General features: G+C 33.0%; 1 protein-coding gene across 2 annotated transcripts in view; it reads left to right on the forward strand.

Moving 5' to 3' along the window:
* The first annotated feature begins 306 nt into the window (after window positions 1–306).
* LOC144839943 (disintegrin and metalloproteinase domain-containing protein 11-like) overlaps window positions 307–25,950 on the forward strand; it is a 47,853-nt gene continuing 22,209 nt past the window's right edge. For both annotated transcript variants that reach the window (XM_078695532.1, XM_078695533.1), the window contains exons 1-2: window positions 307–452; window positions 25,693–25,826. In XM_078695532.1, the coding sequence (XP_078551658.1) occupies window positions 25,709–25,826 (118 nt within the window). In that variant the 5' untranslated portion in view covers window positions 307–452; window positions 25,693–25,708. The remainder of the gene's footprint in view (window positions 453–25,692; window positions 25,827–25,950) is intronic.

A 25,950-nucleotide genomic window follows, 5' to 3' on the forward strand; every position in this document is an offset into this window, starting at 1 on the left:
TAATCCATCGCTTGTGATTGGTCAACTCACTTACGTTGCGTTACGTCCTTGTTCAACACGCTTGCGTTTCTTCCTACGTCCTTGCGTTGCGCCCATGCGTTGCGTCCTTGGGTTGCGTCCTAGTGGAAACCAAGTTTAATTTTTCAATTCGCTTGCGCTTCTTTCTACGTCTCTAGTGGGACGCGTCTCTAGTGGGAACCATGACGTTTGAATGTGTGTGAAAATGACAAACGCCACCAATATGATTTCTCTTTTTACCTTTGACACCGAAGATGAGGATGCAGCTACACAGCGACAGCGCTGCAACAATGCTACAATTATGATGATTAGAGCGACATTTCAATAGTACTGGTCGAACAGTGATAACAACGTTTGACGGCAGTTCATAGTACACAGCGCACTCGACAACAATTAAGTGGAATATTAAATACTTTGGAACTACCATCACAAACGTAAGTAGGACATTTCATATTAGTAAATTTTTTTTTAACAGAAAGTCATAGTTGCAAGCCAAGTCGCACAGCCGAGAAAGAGAATGCTTATTTTTAAAAAAGAGAGAGTTATGCCTGATTTTACAAAATCAACCTCAATATTATTTTCTTTACACCGATACCGGTATAATTGGTGTAGACCTACTAATTACAATCTCTGCATGATTTTTAACATATTCGTTTGCTTAAGCAATTTAATTGACAATATTCTATTACTATGATTTTACCTGCATCGATTTTGATTGATTGATTGTCATAGCAACTGGCAGTTAATTTCCATCTGCTGTGCCTATTTTTTTTATTAGCCTTCTAGTCTAAATAGGCAAACTAAAACTGATTTTGTTTTGTTTATGGTAGCTATTTTTTGTACTGTTGAATTATTCGTATATACAACAGTACAGATCCATGGAAAACATTCTATGCCTAATACTACCTAAAACTAATGTGTAATGGTCAATATAGAAATCTAAATCTGATTTCCTCGTTTCACACGAATGGTAAAACAATAATACTAAAAGGTGTTTTGCATATTATTATACTGACTGACTATTTTATTATATTCTGTGTATATATATAAAATGTATTGTAGATGGAGAAGTATCCTATATATTTAAGCTTATAGTTTGCGAATTTCCTTCTTTCTTTTTCTGTTTGTACGTTTGTCGATATGGATGAAATTTTCGAAATAAAAGAAATTGAATTGATGTGTCATAACGAGGCGCGCTTTTAATATTGAGCACGAGACGTTATAAACGTCGGTATGTTTGTTTACCCTTTAGTATGTACAGAGAATTGGAAAATCTTCTAGAATGCAGCCTCCACTGTCAATGATTAAATATCTCAATGATACGGTCCCTGGGAGATTAAATCACGGATTATACGACTAAGCTCCTAGAGCTAAATATTATGAATATATACAAAAAGGAATGGACAAAATTAAACATTAAACAAGCACTAATAATATAATCTAAATTTTAATTAAAACAATAGTAGTTATATCATTGTCTTTGTAAAAAATATATGTTTTATAAATCCAAAGGCAAATTATTTAAAAAATGACAATGCTGTGGGTATCAGTGGCTGGATCTAAATGGCGATACAAATAAAATAAGTACTGAAAAAAAAACAATGCCGTGGGTATCAGTGGCTGGATCTCAATGAAGATACAAATAAAATAAGTAGCCTACTGGAAAAATGACAATGCTGTGGGTATCAGTGGCTGGATCTCAATGGAGAGAGAAAGCTAAATAAGAGGAGCTTTCAGGCAACACTAGCCCTTCATCAGTGCAAGTGAGAGTACTTGGACAAAATTGAGAATAGAATTTATACAAACAAACAGCAAATGCTTAATAATGTGCCAACTCACGAAATGCTTCTGTTGCCGAATTGGCATGCCAATCGCTCCAAAAGAAAGCCCGAATTTTGTACAAATAAAATCTTTATGTACGTTATAGTTCTAAAATAAAATAATTTGTTTAAATCTAGGACCAACTTTGATTTATTGATACAATAAATAAACATCAGGAATCGAATCATATCTACCGGTGGGCTTCCATACTCTAGCATGGCCTAATTTATGTCTGTTTTATAGTAGGTCTAGATGTTTAAAAGTAATTGTTACTACACATTTGAAATTAACCAATACTGTACTGTAATCTATAAAATGTTTTCAACAAATGTAAATATCTTCTTGTAGATACTTTTGTATTATATTTTAATTGTCCACCCAGGAATGTTATCTGAACCAAAATTAACGAATTGCGTAACATTATGATGGTGGTGATATTTTTTTTTTTTGGTCAAATTATTCAAATTTAATTAAAATTCATGTTTTGGTTTTATCATCAAATAAAAATGCTTATCATTTGGATTTAATAGGCCTACGCTAATGGTAAACATAGTTTAATTATTATAGTTGTCAACACATAAAGTAATAATAATTACTGTTGTTGTAATTGCTCTTATTTCCATTGAGGCTTAAAAAAATCAATGTTACGTAACGTAAAAAAGGAAATTTACATCGTGACGTCACTCTACCCATCAGTTGTATTAGTGTAATGATCAAATAATGAGCCAATTATCTGAATTGGATTTCAGATCCTAAGAGAAACAGCGGTTGGATCATCAACTCATTAAAACACTAACCCTATATTAATTACAACCAAAACACAGGTATCATGGAATTGTTCTAATGGGAAATTATAGTAATATCATCATCATCAACTCTTGAGAATTGCTACACAGTCAATACTCTTTTTTTTTCTTCTTAAAGCTCAGGTACAGGCATGCATTTTAAATAAAATATCTGGTTAATTGTACATAAATGAAATATTTGTAATAGAAATCAAGACGAAAAAAACATGAATTTCCCTTAAATGGTCAAATACAAAATTTGGCAAAATTCTGCTATAAAAGACTTTTTACTTTTTTTCAGTAGTTAGTTAGTAGTAGTGTAATAACATGTCTGGTGACTCTCTAGAAGGTGAAAAAGATGGTGGTTGTACGGTGGATTATTTTTGCTATAGCATGAAAATGAAACTCTAAAGTTGAATAAAAATACCAGAAACGCAAAATTCAAGCTATATTACCTAGATTTAGTCATCTGGTAACATTTTTTACCACACCGTTTATTTTTCATAGTTTTTAAAAAAATGTCTATTTACAACATAGAATAGAGATTTTATTGTGTAATTTGAACTATCCCCCCACTGATAAGAAAGTGCTTATTTTCAACAAGCTCGTGTAACACAAATACAATCCAAAAAATTATGAAACATAGGGGAAACTATAGATCGATAATTATTGGAATGTATGATCAATAAAATGTTTTGCCCGCACCTGGCCTTTAATGTTTCTTTAGCACAATGATTAGTATAGCTATTTCCCCAAACACCACGGTACTCTGAATGCGTGTATTTTGTGAATTGATAATTAATCGAGAATGCTCAATGACGTTGTCTTGAATTCAGCTGCAAAAATGATTGTCCATTGTTTGTTTAGTTATGTCACATGTTACACAGGCAGTGTACATAAATATTAACACTGTATTTAATATAAATTATAATATACATAGAGCAAAAATAACCATTTTCATACATTTTTGCGCGAAACCCGATGGACGAAAACGTACGGAAACATAATGCGCTCTAGTATGGCAAGCCAAGTCCGCCAACTCTTCCTAGGCCACTGATACAATGGCTTGTTAATTAAACTCGTCCTTTTATAATGAACCTGATATATTATTCATGGAAGAAGAAGGTCAACAAAGTACACCTGTGTTTTTGTTATTGTTCGTTGTATTTCCTCCGGTAGTGTTTAAGCTGTGACAGAAATCATTTTGAGTGAATTGAATATAGCACACATCATCACGTGATGTAAAGAAATCCAGATTATACTTATGCTAACTAGTTATGACGCAATTTGACGAAGTATTTCATGGAAATAACCTGTTAGGAATTGACTCTGTGTTTTTCTATTTACAATCAACAGTATGCCAGTCACGAATTATTTATATCGGCTACCACGTCTGTTGATTAAAATAATTCAAATATTAAATAAAATTGTAACTAATCGATTATTTCTACATGTTCTGGAATTGGGGCTATTATAATAATCACTGGCCATTTAAAATAATTTGCAACTTCTCCCCTCTCATCTGCACCATGCGAATTTACACCCAACACCCAGTATAACACGATGAACGTAAAACCAAACCGAATTGGCAACGTCTTCTCCCCTCCCAACAGATCGATACACTCGAATCTACATCCAACACCTATAACGTTTATCGTCAAGTGTAGATGATAAACGTAAAACAAACCGTATTCGCAACGTCTCCTCCCCTCCAAACAGATCGATGCACGCGAATCTACATCAAATACCTATAACGTTGATTGTGTCAAGTTTCGGATGATGAACGTTAAAAGAAACCGAATTTGCAACTTCCCTTCTCCTCCAAAATGTTCGTTCTTTTCTGATGAAAGTGCAAGTGAAACGTGATCTGTCGCATTCCATCTGCTTGTATAATCAGTTAATAATGTTTGTCCACATTGAATATTTAATAAGAATCGAGAATACAACATACTGTATGATTGCTGGGAGTATTGCGGCGAACCGTGCAAATAACGCTGTTAATAATGTGCACACAGTCTAGTCACCAACAACACAAGTATGACGGGCCACACAAAATAACACGCATACATTATATATATTTTATGGAAACGAGGTTTTTTTAGCCACTGCTAATAACAGACATATGACATTTTAATTCATTCGTTCGTTCTTTCGTTCATTCATTCATTTATTCGCATTCATCCATTCACATTCATTCATTCATAAATATATTCAACAAAAAAAACATATATGATATAAAACATAGCAACCCGGAGGCTGAATTACGAATTATATTTACAAAATACACATAGGCCTACTTAAAAAAAAATGTAGGCCTACTGCCTTTTCTGTTTCTGTTAGAAATTAAAAGCAGGACATAATGGGCAGTTATATGCCCATGAATAGGCTAGCGTGAATAACTTATTTAATAACATCATTCATTTTTAGTCTTGGTTTATAAAACATCGTTTATATTGAAAATAATTTATTATAATACATTTTGCTCAAAATCATAATCATTGAGGAATACTTGCGCGATCGAATTATCTGAAAAAAAAATCTGAAATAATCCGTGAGAAGATTAACTCACATGGAATTCATTATGCTATGGTAACTGACTAAGCAGCACATGACAAATATACGCATGCGTACAAACGAATCTACGTTGTGATGGCTTCCTAGACCACTTACAATGAGAAAGCGGAAACTTCACAGGACATTCTCTATTGGTTTGTGTGTCTTTAAATTATCGGTATAATTCATATTGTTGATATTAAGTTTGCGGTACACCACGTGTATTAGTTCTGAAAAGAACTGTTGAGTTTCTCGACGTTTCGATCAATATACTTTGATCGTCCTCAGGAGTGAGAATACGAGAACGTCGAGAAACTCAACAGTTCTTTTCAGAACTAATACACGTGGTGTACCGCAAACTTTATATCAACATTTGATTTCGCCATGCAAACCTTCAAACAATATAATTCATATCATAACCGTTATTACACCGCATTCACATATCCACACAACACCGAAGGGCTTCGAGTTCAAGTGTATAGTATATATAAAATAGTGCGTACTATTGCACACGCCATGTAACTCACAATCGTCCAATAAAATGACAGGAATTTACTTAGTTGTTATATAATATACAAATAATGAATGTTTATGAGTGTAATGGTACAGATCATGGCATGAGGTGAATGATGAAAGGTTATATTTCAATATTGGTAAATATGCCAAACAAAAAACATACTGCGTACTAATGCACGCTATGTGACCCACAATCGTCTAATCAAATGACAGGAATTTACTTAGGTGTTATATAATATCATCTATTTCAGTATTATCGCTGAGCAATTCAGAGCTCGTCTCATTCCATATCTTCAGTCTGTGTATAATGGGGTTATCAGCAAAAGCAATTCTGTTTTGTTTTGTTATGCATTACCATGGATACTAACCAGAACACATTCTATTTAATTAGACTAATGTAGCCTTTATGGTAATTATAGATATCTATTCCTTTTTAAATGAATATTGCTGGCATACGTTTAAATAAATAATTCCTCTACGGTTTAAATAAGCTGTATTATAATTTTTTTTTTATTTTAGCCACATTTTTTTAAAACAACCTACCTTTAAATGGCAATCCAACGAAAAGCGAAACAAAGTCATTACTTTTCACTGTCGCTTTTTTTTGCCGATTATGTTTCTAAATAACGATCGCAAAAATAAATGTAATTAAAGATGAAAAAACATGAAAAATGAAGATTAATTAAATTAGACTTTGAATCGGTTATTTTGTAGTTTTAATAAACTTCCGTAGAAAAAAAACCCCCAAAAATAATATTTTCACTAATAAAATAACATAATACATTTTTTGCTTTAAATTACAGTTTGTTCAGGTAAATAAATTGTTTTTAGATCTAATTTTTAGTCAAAGTGGATAACTATTATGTGACATTAAAATGGCATATTCAACAACAACATTTTAAAAATTATTTTTCAGAGGGACAATACATCTTTAAAGTTACCTAGGATTTAACAGAATAAGCATTATGCAATACATCAGTTTTCATTTAACAGTTTTTTCCTAAACACGAGTGTAAAAATTAACAAGTTTGATGGCAAAGCGGTTACAGATGCATCGCATCACACAGACGAGCGGTAACGGTAAGCGGAAAACCGCATAGCTTATTCCACGTAGAATCTGTATCTATTCTGAGCGAAAACCGCCCGTCCACTCCGCGTTGTGTGTAAATATAGTCATAAGGACTATTTTTTTTTACCGTTACCGGTAAATTGGCCTGATACAGTATCAGCTTAACTCATCATGTAAAATCACTTTACGAGTGTTTTATCATATTAAACGCGTTACACAAGTGTTTCAAACACCCAATGCGTCACACACCTAAGTAACTGTGACGATCTAATTTTGGATTCCTATAGGAATTGAATTTTAACAACCAATCGTGATTTCATTTCTCTAAAAAAAAATCGATGTTGAACGTCTTTGTTTTGTTTGTACACACATTCAATGCATTTCTATGAAATTGCGGTTTGCAGTAACCAATTAATGTACGGAATAATGACAAACTTGGCATTGGTAATAGCAAATAGAATGAATACGTAATTAACTGTACCGCACACTCGCGAGTCGTGAGCCTGATTATTCAGGTCTCGCTCGTCTGATAAAGCCGAACCGTCGCGTGGATATTATTTGTATTACGAAGCTAGCCATCAATCATAATATAAAATGGCTGCCGTATTTATTTTCGGAAGCAGTTCAGGACAAGAGTGAATAGGCATTCTACGTCATCAATAATGTTCATGGCCATTTTTATTAGAAACTTAATTATCATTATTGGTTGCATGTTGTTCAGTTTTAATATTCTGAAGAAGAAAAAAAATGTTATGATTATTAGAGGAAGCTACAGGCTGCGATAATGCAAATACATTGCAAATTACAATGTCTGTCTGTTACGGAAAGAATTATGTTAAAATGGACTACGTGCATCAAACTATCAGCTCTGTCTACACTATCGAACTTCATGTGACATAAAAATATGATGTGCCCATATGGACATGATGATGTCACATCACTACCATATTTAAGCATATCACTACCATATTTGGGTACATCACACTTTTTGTCAAACTAGTTTGATAGTGTAGAAATACTGGGAAACATCAAAACCAATTAAAACATTCTTCAAATTACATCAAATCCTCGTCGTGGATATTTATAGCGTAATTAACATTTTAAAACATAGGCCTACATACAAAACGATTCGAACTTTCAATTTGAAAATGGGATGTTATTAATATAATATAGAATAATGACGTCATGATTATATTTACATTGTTATATTGTCATTCAGTCAAATTTTACAGAATCCATCTTGGATAGCTGCAATGACGATGAATCGAACACTACCAACTTTACAATAACAATGCTCTAATATATAATCTCAATAAGCATAATTAATTATCGTAAAGTATTTTATTGTTACATTTTAAATGCATGGTATCTAAATAAATCAAAGCCAAACAGAAGGAACAGAATAATATATTAACCGGACATACCAGGTCAAAGGTTACATACCATTTAGTTTATGCTATTAACTTTCAGCCGCCTAATTAATTAGTGACGTCTTATTGCTAATTAATATTCAAACACTTGGTGGTTAGTGATACACAGAGACAATGAAATCATTTAAATTATCATCCTCAACATATTTCGTAGTGGAGCTGTATCTTGGTGGTTAACGTGCGTGTCTTGCAATCCCACGGTTCAGTGTTCAATACTGACCTAGTGCCAGAGTTATACCTCACGACTCTTTCACCTCCACCCACTAAGCATCAAATGAGACTTATAGATTTTATAAGCACGATAAATTATTTTAATAATTATTTAAATATAGATTATCCATCCTGTAATTGGCGGTTACTTGCTGTTGGATGCGTATGAAAAAAACAAAAAAAAAACAAAACAGACGTTAGGCCTAAACAGCAATACCACAACAAATGACGATAGTTTATTTTTAGAAAATTAAGTCCTACCACAAATAACTGTATCTAAATATACTCATGGTTGTTATGCTTGGTTCTCACTAAAAACGCAGCGCAAGGACGGTAAGCGCAACGCAAGCGAGTTGACCAATGGCACGCGACAGAACATTCCATCGCTTGTGATTATTACTTCCATTCATTTTTGGACAAACGTTTGCATTAAAGTGAATATAAAAACATATATTCTAAAGATTTTGACACCATAATTAAGTATCTATGACTAGAGGTTTCCAAGATAAAGAGTAGATTATTAAAATGGCCGCCACTTTTTGATTATGCAAATTAGGCTACTTCCCGGTGTCGAAAAAAGTGCTAACGTAGATAAATGTGTTTAGTAGGGTCTAAAGAAGACATTTCATCAAAAACCTTTCTTGCAATTTATGTCTAAAAGGTTCGTTTGCATATAATCATCCTCATCATCGTCATCATAATCATCATCCTCATAATCATCCTCATCATCATCGTCATCATCGTAATCATTTTCATCCTCATCATAATCCTCATCATAATCATTATCATCATCATCATCATAATCATTATCATCCTCATTATAATCATCATTATCCTCATCATCGTCATCATAATCATCATCGTCATCATAATCATTATCATCATTATCATAATCATCATCGTCGTTATCATAATCATTATCATCCTCCACGTTACCATCCTTAATCACCATCTGCTTTCTCAGCAGCAATGCAAACATCTATTATTACATAATCATTCTCACATCACAAAACCGCCCAATCCTTAACCAAATACAAAGCCATTACTTCGCATATCGACATCACTCCCATAATGTATATTTAAAATGTAGAACACAAGACTTATAATGTCAGCTATCCTCGACGTACGACTGTTGGAATTAAGCAGTAAAATCGTCGACTGCATATTGTTACATGTTAATTCACAATTTACCTGCACACCAGATATATCTAAATTTACACAGAAGTGTGCATAATTTCACAAATGTACAGTTTCTCGTACACTTAATACTTAGCAATGGAATTAAAGATGATGGTGATGGGAATGTATCTGGGTAACCAATCATCATTGTAATTAATCTTTTTGGTTATTGCCCGGTAAAAATACAGACATTAACGGTGAGGAAGTTAGTAGATGATTGGAGCGTATATAAAAATATTTTAAAAACAGTACGGTAAGCTCATATGAGCAAAAATAACAAACTGTACAAAAAAAACATAGAGTATTTGTAAGGATAAAAAGTAGTACACTCAAAATAAAGAGCTGCTAAAGAATGAAATAAAATCATTAAAACAGGATTAATGCGCTCCAGATCAACCAATTCATATTTTTCTTTTTTGGAAATCAAGGCAATGATTGATTGATTGATTGATTTTATTTGATATTCATACATAAAAGTTAAAATATACAATGTATAAAAAGAATACCTGGATAACCCATTAAGTCGACAAAAAAGTAAACTTATTTCCAATGGGGTCCAATCCGTAATGACTGAAAAGTGAGTGGTTGGGCCTAGTACAATTATCGTTAAGTATGACTCAGTAAAAATGAAAAAACAAGAAAATACATACAAGACAAGAAAACATCAAAAAAACAATATTAAAAATAGCTTAATTAAACTGAAATACCAAGCTGTTCATTATTAAAATATTCTTTAAGTTTTATTTTGAAGGTTGCATTATTTTGTATTGATTTGAGTGAATTGGGGAGCCTGTTCCAGTCACGGATACCTAAGAAATAAAAAGTCGTATCATTAACGCCAGTAGCCTTAGGAGTGACAAAATTAAATGTTGTACCCCTGGTGAAATGGTTGTGATGATCAGAAATTAACAAAAAGTTATCCTTAAGGAAAGAAGGCGTATTAAAGTTATAACGAATTTTGTGAACATAATTTAATCTTAAAAACTTATTTCTGAGGCTGACATTAAGAAACCCAAGATCGGAAAGCTCTTTGGCACCTATGTGAGACCTCGGACCAACATTTAAAATGAAACGTGCCATCTTGTTTTGGGCAGTTTGTAATTTATGTTTAAGATTCTTATTGACACCGCCGTACCATGCCGAGGCAGAATAGTCAAATGTACATTGTATTAAAGCAGTGCTTAATAGTTTACGACATTTTTTATTCAAGCACGAACTTTGCCTATGTAAAAACTTCAACCTTGACTTAACTTTACTGATAACACTAGTTGCAATGATATCACATGATACATATTGGTCTAAATCAATACCTAAATATTTAACTTGCTTAGTACTTTTGATTCTACGGCCCATTAATTCTACAGAAAACTCTTTTACTTTGTTAAGCTTCGCTCTGCTACCAAAGATAATACTTTCGGTTTTGCCAACATGTAAAGATAATTTGTTTTCAGTTAACCAGTCCTGGCACTTAGTTAGGACAGTACTTAATTTATGAGCGATTTTGGTGGCATCGTGATGAGAATACAGAATCGTAGAATCATCAGCATAAAGCAATAATTGAACATCAGAATCAATACAAGAAGCAATATCATTTAAATAACATAGAAAAAGAATAGGGCCCAAGATGCTACCTTGCGGTACACCATGAGTAACTATAAGAGGTTCAGAGCAGGTACCATTCACACTGACAACTTGTGTGCGGTTAGCGAGATAAGATTGAAACCAGTCAGTACACTTAAAACCCATGCATTTTAGCTTGTTAATTAAAATCACATGATCGACGGTATCGAAAGCTTTTTGTAAGTCAATTAGAACCATTCCAGTAAGAAGGCCTTTGGACTTATTGTTTTTTAAACCGTCGATGAGATTTATGAGGTTGCTTTCAGTTGAATGGGCCTGCCGAAAACCGGATTGATAGGCATAAAGTATATTATTTTTGGAAAGATACCTTTCAACTTGTATAGCTACAGATTTTTCAAGAATCTTAGATACCGTAGGCAGAATACTAATCGGCCGATAATTCTCAACATTTGTTCTAGTATTTTTCTTAAATAGAGGGGTAACTTTAGCAATTTTAAGATCATGAGGAAAACAATTAGTTTTAAACGAAAGGTTAATGATATGAGCTATCGGTTCAGCCAAGATTATCGCACCGTCACGTAAGAATCTTGAGGGAATATTATCTAGACCGACGCTTTTGTTTACATTTAGGCTTTCGAGTTGAGTTTTAACAAATTCTATGGTAACAGGCTCTAGCTTAAACATTTTTCCTTTTAATTTAACGTAGTATTTAAGAAGATCGTTAGTGGACATGGTGAAAAGACCTATGCATTTTGGGAGTTTTTTGACGAGTGTTCAATAGCATTGATGTTAAAACATGGCGTAGTAAATGATAATGAACATGATGACGAACCGGATGAGTACATGTATATGCTTATTTATGAGTATTTTTTTAAGGAGAAAGAAATATAGTAACAAGTAAGAGCTGCTAAAAATTAAAATAAAATCATTAAAACAAGATTACTGCGCTCCACAACAACCCATTCATATTTTCTCTTTTTTTTTGTTATCAAGGCGGTATACGAACATCTCATCAATTTAAATCACGACTTCACAGCTGCTACGCGGCCACAAAATGTCATGATACAATTTTTCAAATAATCAATTAACAAATGAATAATTAATTACTGAATTGATTAATTCATTATACGCTTTACAATAGTCATTATTCTTAATAACATTGACAACATGGATATTGTTTGTGTCAGTTGTATATTGATCATGGCCATGTAACACGTCCCTAGGGTGATACAGGTCTGCTAGAGCATGTTATATGCTGATTTAATTGAACGTTAATTTGCGTATCTTCGCATATTTTTTATCGGATTATTGAGAGTGTGTTTTCACTATTTTAATGTTTGTGATAATATGTCAACGAACGCATATACTTAAAGATATATTGTCTTCCTAAAAAAATAATTAAAAAAAAATTTTATGTTGAATATGCCATTTTAATGTCACACAACTTAACAAATATTTACCTGAAAAAATGCAATTTAAAGCAAAAAATACTTAAATTGTCTGTCAGACAATGGGGTTTTGGTTCAAATTAACCGTTTCTTTTATCTTTTCATAAGTGAAATATTTATTTTTGGTTTTTTTTCTACAGAAGTGAGTAACTTTGTTAAAACTACAAATGGCTTATTCAAAAACTGATTTTTAGTACTCTTCATTTTTTATGTTTTTGGAGGACAATACATCTTTAAATATACAAATGATGGCCATCAATGACGTCATGACAGTGACGATAATAATGCAAATGATAAATGTAGTATCTGTGCTTGGGTATAAGGTTGGAAAACATTAATGATGTTGACACACGGCGATGTCGATGATGATGATGAAAATAATGATGGATGACGAACGGTGATAGCGATGATAATGGATGAGAATGATGATGATGATAGTGATGATGGCGATTGTGATGGTGATGAGTATTACAGTGAATAAGTCCAGTGTTATGATGATGATGATGATGATAAGCCTATCACTACCATATTTGGGCAAATCACACTTTTTTTTTGTCAAAGTAGTTTGATAGTGTAGACAGAGCTTTATTGACTATCCTAAGTGATCTAGAAACGAGTCTTGCTGTGTTAGATACTTTTAATACACGATATCTCTGTCACTAGAGTTATAGATGACCTGCGATAGTCAGTTAGGCTCTATCTACTGACAAGCTACAGAACCGGCCGCTTTATTCAAGCAAACAGTTATTGGAGATATTTAACCTATATTCATTGTCCTATATAGATTAGAACGTGCTTTACAAATATCACATTCTTGATGACCATATACGTACACCGTCCATTAGTAAACTAAAACAAAAGCAATATTACTAACAGCACTATAAAAACTCATAATGTAGTAAAACCTTTAACAAAAAATGGTACAGATAAGAAAGGCCATTTGAAAGAACAGACGTGACCAAATCAGCAGTATATTATCTAACAGCACAATAATCTGCTAAAACGAAAACCGGTTTGCAACGTCATATCATAGTCAAAATACGGGCAGACGATTTCTCGAAACAGAAAAGATAGCCATAACGCATGCGCAGTATCATACACATAACAATTGATAGCAGAAATAATGCGCAGTCGTAAGTATAGTCCGAAGACAGTAAAAAGATGAAATAATTAATCAAAATCAAGGATACAAAATGTTTGTTCCCGCACTATTAAAGTAGAGGATTACTCTCGACAGGGGAGTTCCCCACCGGAAGTGCTGACCGGTCGGTCGTGAGCGACCCATGTTATTTTTGAGTTTTTTTGTTGTTGTACATAATTTTTGTTGAATGTTGTCTGGCTTGTATGCATCGTCTGACAAGCACTCGCTTCTTTTGGTATATTATTAAATTTTGTAAATGTAATTGTGAATTGTGAATAAATTTGTAGATAGTAAAAAAAATGCAGACAAACATGGTTATTTTGTTATTTTGCAAATGCACATGAATTAAACGTAAATACAATGAAATACGGAAATATTGAAGCTGCTGTTTTATTTCATGTGTCTCAACTGTAATTCTGCTAACGTATTTTATATTTAAAAACTAGTAATCAAGAATACAGTATAGTATAACCATGACAACTGTTTCAAAAGTATATTTTATCAATAATATATTGAAATAAAATCATCGGTCAATGATCTTTGGTATTAGAGGGACTCGGTGTTCTATCATTTTGCAAAATGTTATGCTCGGCTTAAAGCGTGGTTCCCACTAGAACGCAACGCAGTGACGTATTGACGCAAAGTGCTGTATTGCGTAATCCAAGTGGGAACCGACGACGCAACAGTGCTGCTAGTCTGGGCTCCAGACGGAGTTTTGTCTTAATAATTATTAGTAAAAATTTAAATATTTTTGCACATATGGCGTTTCATACGTGTATTACTTGAGTTTGGATAAAAATCGAAATAAAAACAAATAAATAAAAAAAAAAGACAATGAATACAGACTTGGGGGCAAGTCTACAGTGCTGCAAACATCGTAGGTTTGATTTCACGCAGGCGGGGGAAAACACAATTATTGGAACGAAGGGCATTTTCTTACGTTGCGTCGCTAGTGGAAACCAATTTTAAATATAGCATTACACGCCCACGAGCGTCGCACATTTGACGCGTTGAAACGCTTTGAACAGTAACTGTAACATTGTGCAATTAATAACGTTGGATACAAACGTCGTGTTATGGACTAAAAATAATCGGACATGCTTTGATCAAAATATAATATGGTCCTCGCATTCCACTCGAATATGTTAATATATTCGAGTGGAATATAATTGTCAAACAGTACATGATTATGTTTTATTATTGTTCTTGTATTATTTTATATTGTATTGTAAGGGTCAAGTTGAAACAAGTACTCAGTTCTAATCTTGATCCTAATAATATACCATACCATCATAATTAGTGAATAAATGTTAATGAGGGTAAAAGATTAAAACAAATTACGTCATGTTTATAACAAAACGATAGTACCATATGCAAATTGTGAAGAAATGACCAACGGACCAACAGTTAGAGCTAATGAGATGCACTATAGCAATTAATGTAATTTTAATAATAAGGAGAACGAATTAGTTTATAACATTTTGCTTTGGGTGTCGATCTAAATCCGCTTGCGAATAGTCTACGGGAAACCTCCAGAGAAATTCGATATCATTCTGGTTATCGATTATTGATTTTTGGCTACAAGCAAAACGATGAGTCAACACGAAACAGAACAGAATAATTATTAGACAAACATTGTGTTGGGAAAGAGTTTCTGGGCGATGCTAACATATAACAATTAGTATTACTGTGATAGTCACACAATAGTAATATAAGCCTATGGGATGTGCCGTGCTTGTATTGGGGTAAAGCGTGGTTCCCACTAGGACGCAACGCAACGTATTGACGCAAAGTGCTGTATTGCGTAATCACAAGTGGGAACCGACGATGCAAAAATGCTGCAAACATCTCCGGTTTGATTTCACGCAGGCGGAGGCAAACAATGATTGGAAGGGCATTTTCTTACGTTGCGTAGTTTTGCTTTACGTTGCGTCGCTAGTGGGAACCACGCTTTATGATGTGTAGGTTGATGTGCTCATAAATATTTTTAATTACATGACTGTGTCTGCGTTCTCAATTATTTCTTAATTGACTAAAGATAGAAAACTGTGATCTCAATTACTATCAAAAGCTTTCTGGTAGTCAATACAATTCGTCAGATTTTTCTATCAAAATTGGTTGATAACATGACATAGAGTGTCAAGTCCCGAAAACTGCGTTCTCTCTTTTCTGATTAAGGTTCGAGAACTCTTGAATTTATACAGTAGCAATTATCTATCTATCTATATTATTATTGAGGCATAACAAAACAGATTATGTAAACACAATAACATTCTTCTTATCTTCTGTGATTGATTAAACAACACATTCATTTCATCAAACTAGTTTGACAAAATGTGATGTGCCCACATGGTAATGATATGCTTAAATATGGTAGTGATATGACATCATCATGTCCATATACTGTATGGATACATTACATTTCTTTGTCACATAAAGTTTGATAGTGTAGACAGAGCTTTAGAGTAAAGTATAGTTACGGTTACGATCTTTTAAGTACAATTTTAATTGGGGAAATTAATTGAGGCACTTTCGAGTTTTCCTATTTAGTAAGCGTTTAGAAATACCATTGATAGTAGGCCTACAATAATCTTTTGGAGTTTGATCTTCAATGTTGTGAGTTCAGTGTATTTACATAACACAGTTCCCGTTCGCGTTTATTAAATCACTAAATATTCATATTTATGTTGACAATTATACTTTACTAATTTGTTAATTACTGTGTTCTGATTTGTACATTTTCTTGTTTTCTTTCTCCTTCTCTATACCAAATAGATATGCATTACACAATAAAATAACTGGAAACGTTATCAAAAATGTTAACATTCATTTTAACACCAACCATTTTCGGATAGAATTAACATGTAGCATAAATATAAATGTTAACACATTGTCTGTTCGGGTACGAGATAAAATGACGGATCAAAATTGTCCTGTTTGTTATGATCAGCTTATGGCTGATCGGTGGAACTGTACACAATGTACTTTAGTTGTTCATAAGACTTGCATTGTGCGATGGTGTAATACCTCGCAAACGTGCCCGCAATGTAGGCTACCAATCAAAACCCCTCATGGAGACGTGGAGATCTTGTTTGCAGAATCTAACAGAAGTTGGATCCGAACATTTGATTTCTATATCTAGTCCATTTCTATATCTCGCCGCTATATATCTAGATACCAAGTCGCCCTACGAATGTATCGATAACGCTCTGAAAATCGATAACGCTCCTTGATTTGATTTCTATATCTAGTCCATTTCTATATCTCGCCGCTATATATCTAGATACCAAGTCGCCTTACGAATGTATCGATAACGCTCTCAAAATCGATAACTCCCCCTTTTTTTTCTCTTTCGTGGGGCCAACCCACTTTTATTTCATTCTTCATATTACACATTGTAGTTATATATAGAAATTGTATAAAATGTCATTAAAATAAAGTTTTAAATATATATATATATAAATAAAAATTAAAATAATAGTGAAACAATTAAAAATTGATACATGTAATTTTAAGAAATACAAGTTAATAATTTCCTTTTTACGTTACCCCATTTCTTTTTTGCCTTGTTTATGTTACAAGCATATTGATTCTGTATAAGATTTTTTAGTTCAAATCGGAACAAGTTCCAGACGACTTTTGATCTCATTTTTGAATGCTTTTCTAATGATTTAATAAAATTTGTTTTATAAATACAAAAAGTAAACAATGATAATAATTCATTGACATTTTCACTTTTTGTTCCAATAACAATGTCTAGCCAATCATGTACGGTTTCTTCAAGTGTATAGCATTTTATAATCATGTTGTTAAATTTTGTCCATACTTTTTGGATACTTTTACATTTCAAAAGCATGTGCTTGTCTGTCTCAATTTCGTTTTGGCAGTGTTCGCACATTTCTTCAGGAGATATTTTCCATATCCTCATTCGTTGTTTACATGCCAGAATCCGATGTAGCAGTTTAAAATTAAATTGTGCTACTTTTGTTACATGTTTCATGCTATAGACTTTTTTTAACCATATTTCATTCCACTTAAAGTTCACATTTCTAAATTCTGTTTCCCATTTCGATTGACAAAATGGAGTAATAGATATATTGTTTATAATAATAATATAATATTTAGACCACCTTCTAGTATTGAATTTATAAGGGTTTTTCTTTTTTTTTTTTCTCTTTTTTTACCCCACAAAAATCTATATAATACTTTTTCTACTTTTGGGAATACATATTTAGGCACATTTATGACACTAGCATTATATACAAGTTTGGAAATTGCAAATGTTTTTATAATAATTATTTTTCCAAAAAAAGAGAGGTTTCTTTTTTGCCATAATTGCAATATCTGATCAGTTTAGTGATTTTTTCATTCCAGTTCTTTTCTTCGCACACTCTTTTATTGTAGCCGACATATATCCCTAAGAATTTAACTGGATTCTTCGTCCATGTTAGATTAAAAGGTGCTGTTTCATTATTTTTGCTGGAACCAATCCACATTCCTTTAGTTTTTTCTTTATTTAATTTTAATCCAGATATATTACAAAAAACCTCTATTTCTTTCAAAAAGTGTTTTAAACTAGTCTCGTCTTGTGTAAATAAGACGGTGTCATCTGCTAATTGACAAATTTTAACAGTACTTTCATTTACATTATCTATATTACATGGTAACATAATGCCTTTACATAGAGGATTATCTCTTATGTTATTAGCCATTATTTCAACAGCAAGTGTGAATAAAAGAGCAGACAGTGGACATCCTTGTCTTACTCCACTTTCCATCTGAAAACTTTCAGATAGCCAACCATTATTTTCTATAATACATTCTGTTTCTGTATATAACAATGTAATCCATTGTGTAAATGACATTCCAAAGCCAAACTTTTGGAGGCATTTAAAAATAAAGTTTCTATCTAATGAATCGAAGGCCTTTGCAAAGTCAAGAAAAACTATTGCTCCGGGTAAGTTACATGTATTGGTCTGAAAAAGAACGTCTTCTACTAAACGTATGTTTTCTCCTCCAAATCGTCCGTTGATATAACCTTTTTGGTCGGAATCAATAATTGGGGCAATTACTTTTTGTATTCTACCCGATAGGGCATGGGCCATAATTTTATAATCAACATTAACAATGTAATTGGTCTCCAGTTTGTTAGTAATTCTCTTTTTCCATGTTTAAATAATAATTTTATTATTCCCTTTTTTTGTGTTTTTGGTAGTTTACTTTTATTGTAGCTATAATTTAAGGATGCACATAACATTTCTTTTATATGATTCCAAAAAAACTTGTAAAATTCTACACTTAGTCCATCACACCCCGGACTTTTATTCAAGTGCATTTTATGAAGAGCACTTGTTAATTCATCTATAGCTAGTAAACCTTCACATTGCATACTGTCATTTAATGAAAGTGTTTTGGATTTTGATTTATCAAGATAGCTATTTATATTATTAACAGAAATATTTTTTTTGGAATATAAGTTTTTGTAAAAATTGACCTGTTCTCTTAAAATTTCATTAGTGTCGGTAGTGTACTTTCCATTAGTTTTTAATAGGGTAGTAATTTGTTTTCTTTTTCCATTATTTTTTTCAAGTCCGAGAAAAAACCCTTTTCAAACCATTCTATTCTCGAACGGATTTGGGCTCCTTGGGCCTCAGATGTGTATATTTCATCCAGTTGTTCTATTTTATTTTTTAATTGACAGTCAGTTTCTTGGCTGTAGGTTGAATCAAGTTTATTTGTAAGTTCGCTAACTTCTTTTATCAACTTTTCTTTAGTATAATTTTTTTTAATTTTCTTTCTTGAACAATATTTACATGAGAACTCTTTTATTTTAACTTTTAAGTATTCCCATAAGCTGTCAGGTTTCAAGTTATATTCGTTTTTTTTTGTCTTTTCAATTATGTGTATAACATTTAACGCATATATTTCATCATTCAAAACCTTATTGTTTAGTTTCCAGAATCCTGGACCTCTCTTTTTTTCATCATTTATTATTTTCAAAGATATCGCTTGATGATCAGAGAAGATACAAGGTCGAATATCTGTAGAAATGATGTCACCATTTTTATAAAGGGCGTTTGATATGCACCAAAAGTCTAACCTTCTGTACGTATCCTTTCTTCTCCATGTAAATTGGGATTTATCTTTATGACTTTGTCTCCATATATCAATTAAATGTAACTTATTCATGCATTTTTTTTAATGCTATTGGTGATTTATCGTAGCTATTCACGCTGTTTTTCTGATCTACCTTTTTATCTAATATGCAATTCATGTCACCTCCTATTATTATGTATTCATTAGTTACATCACATAATGTGTTTATCTTATTTTCAAGTTTCTTAAAAAATATTGCTCTTTCCTTGTAATTGTTTGGAGCATAAACATTTACGAGGTTAAAGTTGGTCTTATTATGAATAATACATAGTATGAGAATTCTACCTTCCTCGTCAATATATTTACATGTTATGTTTTTTAAATCAAACCTTGTTTTAAACAGTATTGAAACGCCTCTACTGTTTGTTGTGCCGAAACTATGGTAGCTTTCGCCTTTCCACAACAAATCTATAGATTTTTTCTTTTTATCGAAATGCGTTTCCTGTAGGAATATTATGTCTGCATTTTGCTCTTCGCAATAGTTAAACACTTTTCTTTTTTTATAATTTCCTTGTATACCTCTTGCATTTAATGAGATTAAATGTAGGGCATTATTTTTTGGTTTTCTATTCATTTTAAAAATTTTTTTTGGATTTTAAATTTTATTTAATTACAAAACAGTTTTACGAATGCTTAATCTGACAATTATAAATGAGTTATAGTAACTCACACAATTGATTTATGATGACTTGCTGCTCCCTCGTCGTTTTCTTTTCTTTTTTGGTTTTTTTGCCGCACTTGAAGATGAGTTTGGTTTCTGTTCACTTTGTTGGGCGGGAACCGTAGAATCCTTTTTTTCTTTTTCTTGCTCTTGTTCTTGTATACTGACCTTTTGCTCGGGGTGACTTTGTGGCACGATGAACGTGGTAATTTTGCTTTGAACGTTGTTGTTGCTACTAGTAAGTCTGAGACCGGGCATTTCATCTCTCTCGGTTGATTCTTTGTCTTCTTCACTTTCTTCTACGATTGATTCGTTGGTGATATCATCACTCCTTTTTGTGTTGTTGTTCGAAACATCTTTTTATTTTACTATTTTATCAAACATTTCCTGAATGAAACGTTCACCTGCGGATGGCAAGAAAAGAGGGTCATCATGCTTAGGTGTAGATACTGATGAATCCGACATTGGCGTGGTATTATTTGCTTTTGTCGGTTGAACGTTATCGTTATTTTCGTCTGGTCGTATTTCAATTGTAAGATCGATGGTGGGTTTATTCCCTGTAGTTTCAACCGCACAGAGTTTTTCGACGTGTCCATTTTTCCCGCATTTTCGGCATGTAATGTGGACATTTTTGGGACATTGGTTGGCTTTATGACCTTCTTCATTGCAATTGAATTGCAATTTTTGAAAGAAATACTATGAAAACAACTGTTTTAACAAATGACCGTAAATAATTCTTCATACATAACACATTGTCTGTTCGGGTACGAGATAAAATGACGGATCAAAATTGTCCTGTTTGTTATGATCGGCTTATGGCTGATCGGTGGAACTGTACACAATGTACTTTAGTTGTTCATAAGACTTGCATTGTGCGATGGTGTAATACCTCGCAAACGTGCCCGCAATGTAGGCTACCAATCAAAACCCCTCATGGAGACGTGGAGATCTTGTTTGCAGAATCTAAGTTGGATCCGAACATTTGATTTCTATATCTAGTCCATTTCTATATCTCGCCGCTATATATCTAGATACCAAGTCGCCCCACGAATGTATCGATAACGCCCTCCAAATCGATAACTCTCTTTCTTAACACAAAATCGTTAATGCTCTCAAAATTTATATCGAATCGAAATCGAAAATCTTTCATTAGCGTCTATAGGCCTACGTCAAAAATGTTAAATGTAAAATGGTCTATAGACCATACCATTTTCATATCCAGTATTCCTTTCATTTTTTGAAAGAAATACTATGAAAACAACTGTTTTAACAAATGACCGTAAATAATTCTTCATACATAACACATTGTCTGTTCGGGTACGAGATAAAATGACGGATCAAAATTGTCCTGTTTGTTATGATCGGCTTATGGCTGATCGGTGGAACTGTACCCAATGTACTTTAGTTGTTCATAAGACTTGCATTGTGCGATGGTGTAACACCTTGCAAACGTGCCCGCAATGTAGGCTACCAATCAAAACCCCTCATGGAGACGTGGAGATCTTGTTTGCAGAATCTAACAGAAGTTGGATCCGAACATTTGATTTCTATATCTAGTCCATTTCTATATCTCGCCGCTATATATCTAGATACCAAGTCGACCCACGCTCTCAAAATCGATAACGCTAAAATCGTTAATTCTCTCAAAATTGATAACGAAATCGAAATCGAAAATCTTTCATTAGCGTCTATACGCTCTCAAAATCGCTAATGCTCTCAAAATTGATAACGAAATCGAAATCGAAAATCGAAAATCTTTCATTAGCGTCTATAGGCCTACGTCAAAAATGTTAAATGCTTAATGTAAAATGGTCTATATAGACAATACCATTTTCATATCCAGTATTCCTTTCATTTTTTGAAAGAAATACCATGAAAACAACTGTTTTAACAAACGTAAATAATTCTTCATACAATCACAGTACAATTATTTTTTTTTTCGTACGCAAAAATAAAGAAAAAGAACTATTTAACGAACATTAACCAAGCTCAAGAGTCGCTATCCAATCGGCCTCAGTGGTCTAATGGTTAGGACATCTGCATATCAAGCAGAAGGTTCCGGGTTCGAATCTATATCGAATCGAATATATATAAAATACATATAAATTAAGATACAGATACAAATGAGTGTCTTAAAATAAAAATGTTTTCAAGGTAGGTCGCTATAATAATGTCACTGAAAATCAAACCAGCTTTAACAAATATCTAGGCATACACATATCTAAATTGAAATAAGTCGCAACAAATAAATTATTGATCAACATAAAAATTCTACATGTAAGTAGCAGTATGTCATAATATTTTATATTTATTATGACAGACGACAAAATACAAAATGTATGAAATAAACATTCTATATTTCCAGTTTGAGGTTAAAGAGAAAGGCCTAAATCTAAAACTCTGTCTACACTATCAAACTAGTTCGACAAAAGAAGTGTGATGTGTGCCCAAATATGGTAGTGATATGACATCATCATGTCCATATATGGGCACATCACATTTTTGTTGTCACATACATTTTGATAGTGTAGACAAGGCTTAAGAAATGATGACGTATTTGAAGCCAGGGTGAAATCGTACTCTTGATTTGATTGATAAAAATATTCAACTTTAATATAACGCCGTAATTATGGTCGTTATAAATAACTATATTAAAATACTGTCCCAAGTTAGTTAGATCTACGTCCAGATTCTCGTACCATATCATGTTTAGCGACAAAAAACAATATCTGTTATAGCCTCGTGTCTGCTGACTACTACCTAACCTTTCTACCACATGTTTATGACTCATGACATAAGAGGGTTAAAAAATGCATATTTTTCTATTTTTATCGTCGATCGTTATTTTGTTATTTATCGTGCTAGTGTAAATGGGTCTTATGGTAATTCTCCATGTGTACGATTGTAGTGCAATGTTCTATCTCCAAACTTTCTGAACAATATAGTGGCTTATGCATTTAGGCTTGGTTCCTATTAGCGACGCAACGTAACACAATCTACGCAACGTAATCAAATGCCCTTCTAATAATTGTTTGCCCCCGCCTGCGTGAAAGCAAACCTGCGATTTTTGCAGCACTATTGCGTCGTCAATACGTCGCTGCGTTGCGTTCTAGTGGGAACCACGCTTTAATATAGAACGTAGAGAAACGTAAACAAAAGGATCTTCTGCCATTAATCATAGACAAAACATTATGTACCAAATATTATACTAAAGCCTTTAGGGCACAGCGGGGTTGTTGATATTTATCACAGTGCATTATAGTATGGTACAATAAAATCAAGTGGTTCAATTATGTACATGGTTTGTTTTGGAAAATAAAAGTGAAAGCGTATACAAACATTGTTAGGGGCGTGTTTACAGTACATTTAGGTTCGTACCTGGTCAACGCTTAAAAGAAAGTGTTAGCTTAGCCTATATGAGTGTGTTCACCGAGTCGAGAACAATATTTTAGCAGATGACGAAATTAATATTGTTTAACTAAAAGGAAAATAATCAAACACATTTATTACAAGGCTTATATACATAATTTATTGTATAATATTAACAATATAAGTTTAAATGCCTTAAGCGATTTTATGATATACCGATATATAAATACCGTGGCCTTTATTCAAGATTGAAATTGATACCCTACACGGTTTCCAAAACTAAGATGGCAATAACCATAAAAGTTCGTTTTAAAACAAAATACAAGAGCATAAATCCACTAAAACGTCTTTAAAAATAAATTAAATTCAAACCTGAGGCATTATGGGATGTTTGAATAAATTATGACTGTATGCTAGACAGTAGGTCTAAGTCTTAGTGCTATTAGATAAATATTGTATAGGTTCAGTCTAATAGTCAGAAGATTACGTACGTAATGATATTGAATTGATATCATTTCAATAAAACAAGAATTGACGTGAACAAATTTGATTGACCAGAAGGTAACATCAAAGATACACCTCGTTATTTCATCAGTAGTGCAATGCGATCCGAAATGAGAGATACCTGTACCATACGGGTAACTTACGAACAGAAGCCATGTTGAACGCGCGCGTCAAATATGGTAGTGTCGTGTATAAGCTTGGTTCCCATTTGGACGCAACGCAAGGACGTAAGCACGCCAAGTTTTAAGCAACTTTTTAACCCGCAGTTCAAGACAGCGCTGTTTGTTCAATAATATAAAATGTATAAAATAAACGTGAATGTACCTTTAATGTAAAAAACAAGGCCATATACATGGCTGCAGTCGCGTGCTCAAGTTAGTGTTTACCGACCAACCGACCGACCAACCAACCAACCGACCGACCAACCAACCAACCAACCAACCAACCGACCGACATAGTGAGCTGTAGAGTCGCGTTGCACGCGACTAAAAAAGGTGAACCACGATAATCATCAATGTTATTACGCGCATGTCGATTTGCGTGTCTCCCATCCCCGGCGAAGAATTGCTGAATACAGAACTAACAAAACAACGCAAAATTTATAGCGTATCAACATGATCATCATTCAAACTTCCAATTACCCATAATTCACCTCCTTCCAATTTGATCCTGACATTATAACTAGACCAAATAGTAACAATATAGTATACCTATAGCCAACTAAAATACTCTCATCTCAATTTGAAATACACAGTACAGATAATGTTATCTTATATGATTGTCTTCTATTTATACATTATAAACGAAGAGACGACACGGGAACAAAGTAGTCGATGCACGTTTTACCGTTTAGTGCTTCGAGAGTTTTGAATATATTATAAGCATTTAATTTATGTACCACGCGGATACAATGTTTTATCATTTTCGAGGACATAGTAGTGGAATGGTTATAGCTTCATTAATCCGCATTAGCATTACAATATTGTTATAACATCATTGCGACAAAATTTATCATGTCTTATTTTATAGTAATAGTCTGATCTTAGTGCAGTGGTCTCTATTATTTTAGGACATTTTATTCCACATTATGTTAATAGCCTACAAATATTGAACACAATTTGTATTCGTAAAGTTCAGTTAAAATATTTACAGAATAACTGCGTTTACTCTGATCGGATATATGTTTCTTTAATGTCAACCGATTTTAGAAATACCTGTATTATTATTATTAATTATTTAATTTTTCTTCAGAATTCCTAGTCAACCTATGACCTCAACCCCCAGGAATGGGCTAAATCAGATGAAAGCTATGGACACGACCTGGATTCGTTTCTGTGTTTTAGCAATGATGACGTCAGTTGTATACTCCGCAAAACACAAGACAGGTACGAAATAATAATTTTAAAGATTTACAAACAGGTTTGTTTATTGAAAGTAATACCCGCTTACAAAAACTACAAATCTTTTGTTTATACTGGTATAAGCATGCAAACTAAAGTATACATATTT

Source organism: Antedon bifida, chromosome 4, assembly GCF_963402885.1.
Source record: "Antedon bifida chromosome 4, ecAntBifi1.1, whole genome shotgun sequence".
NCBI classification, from domain to species: domain Eukaryota; kingdom Metazoa; phylum Echinodermata; class Crinoidea; order Comatulida; family Antedonidae; genus Antedon; species Antedon bifida.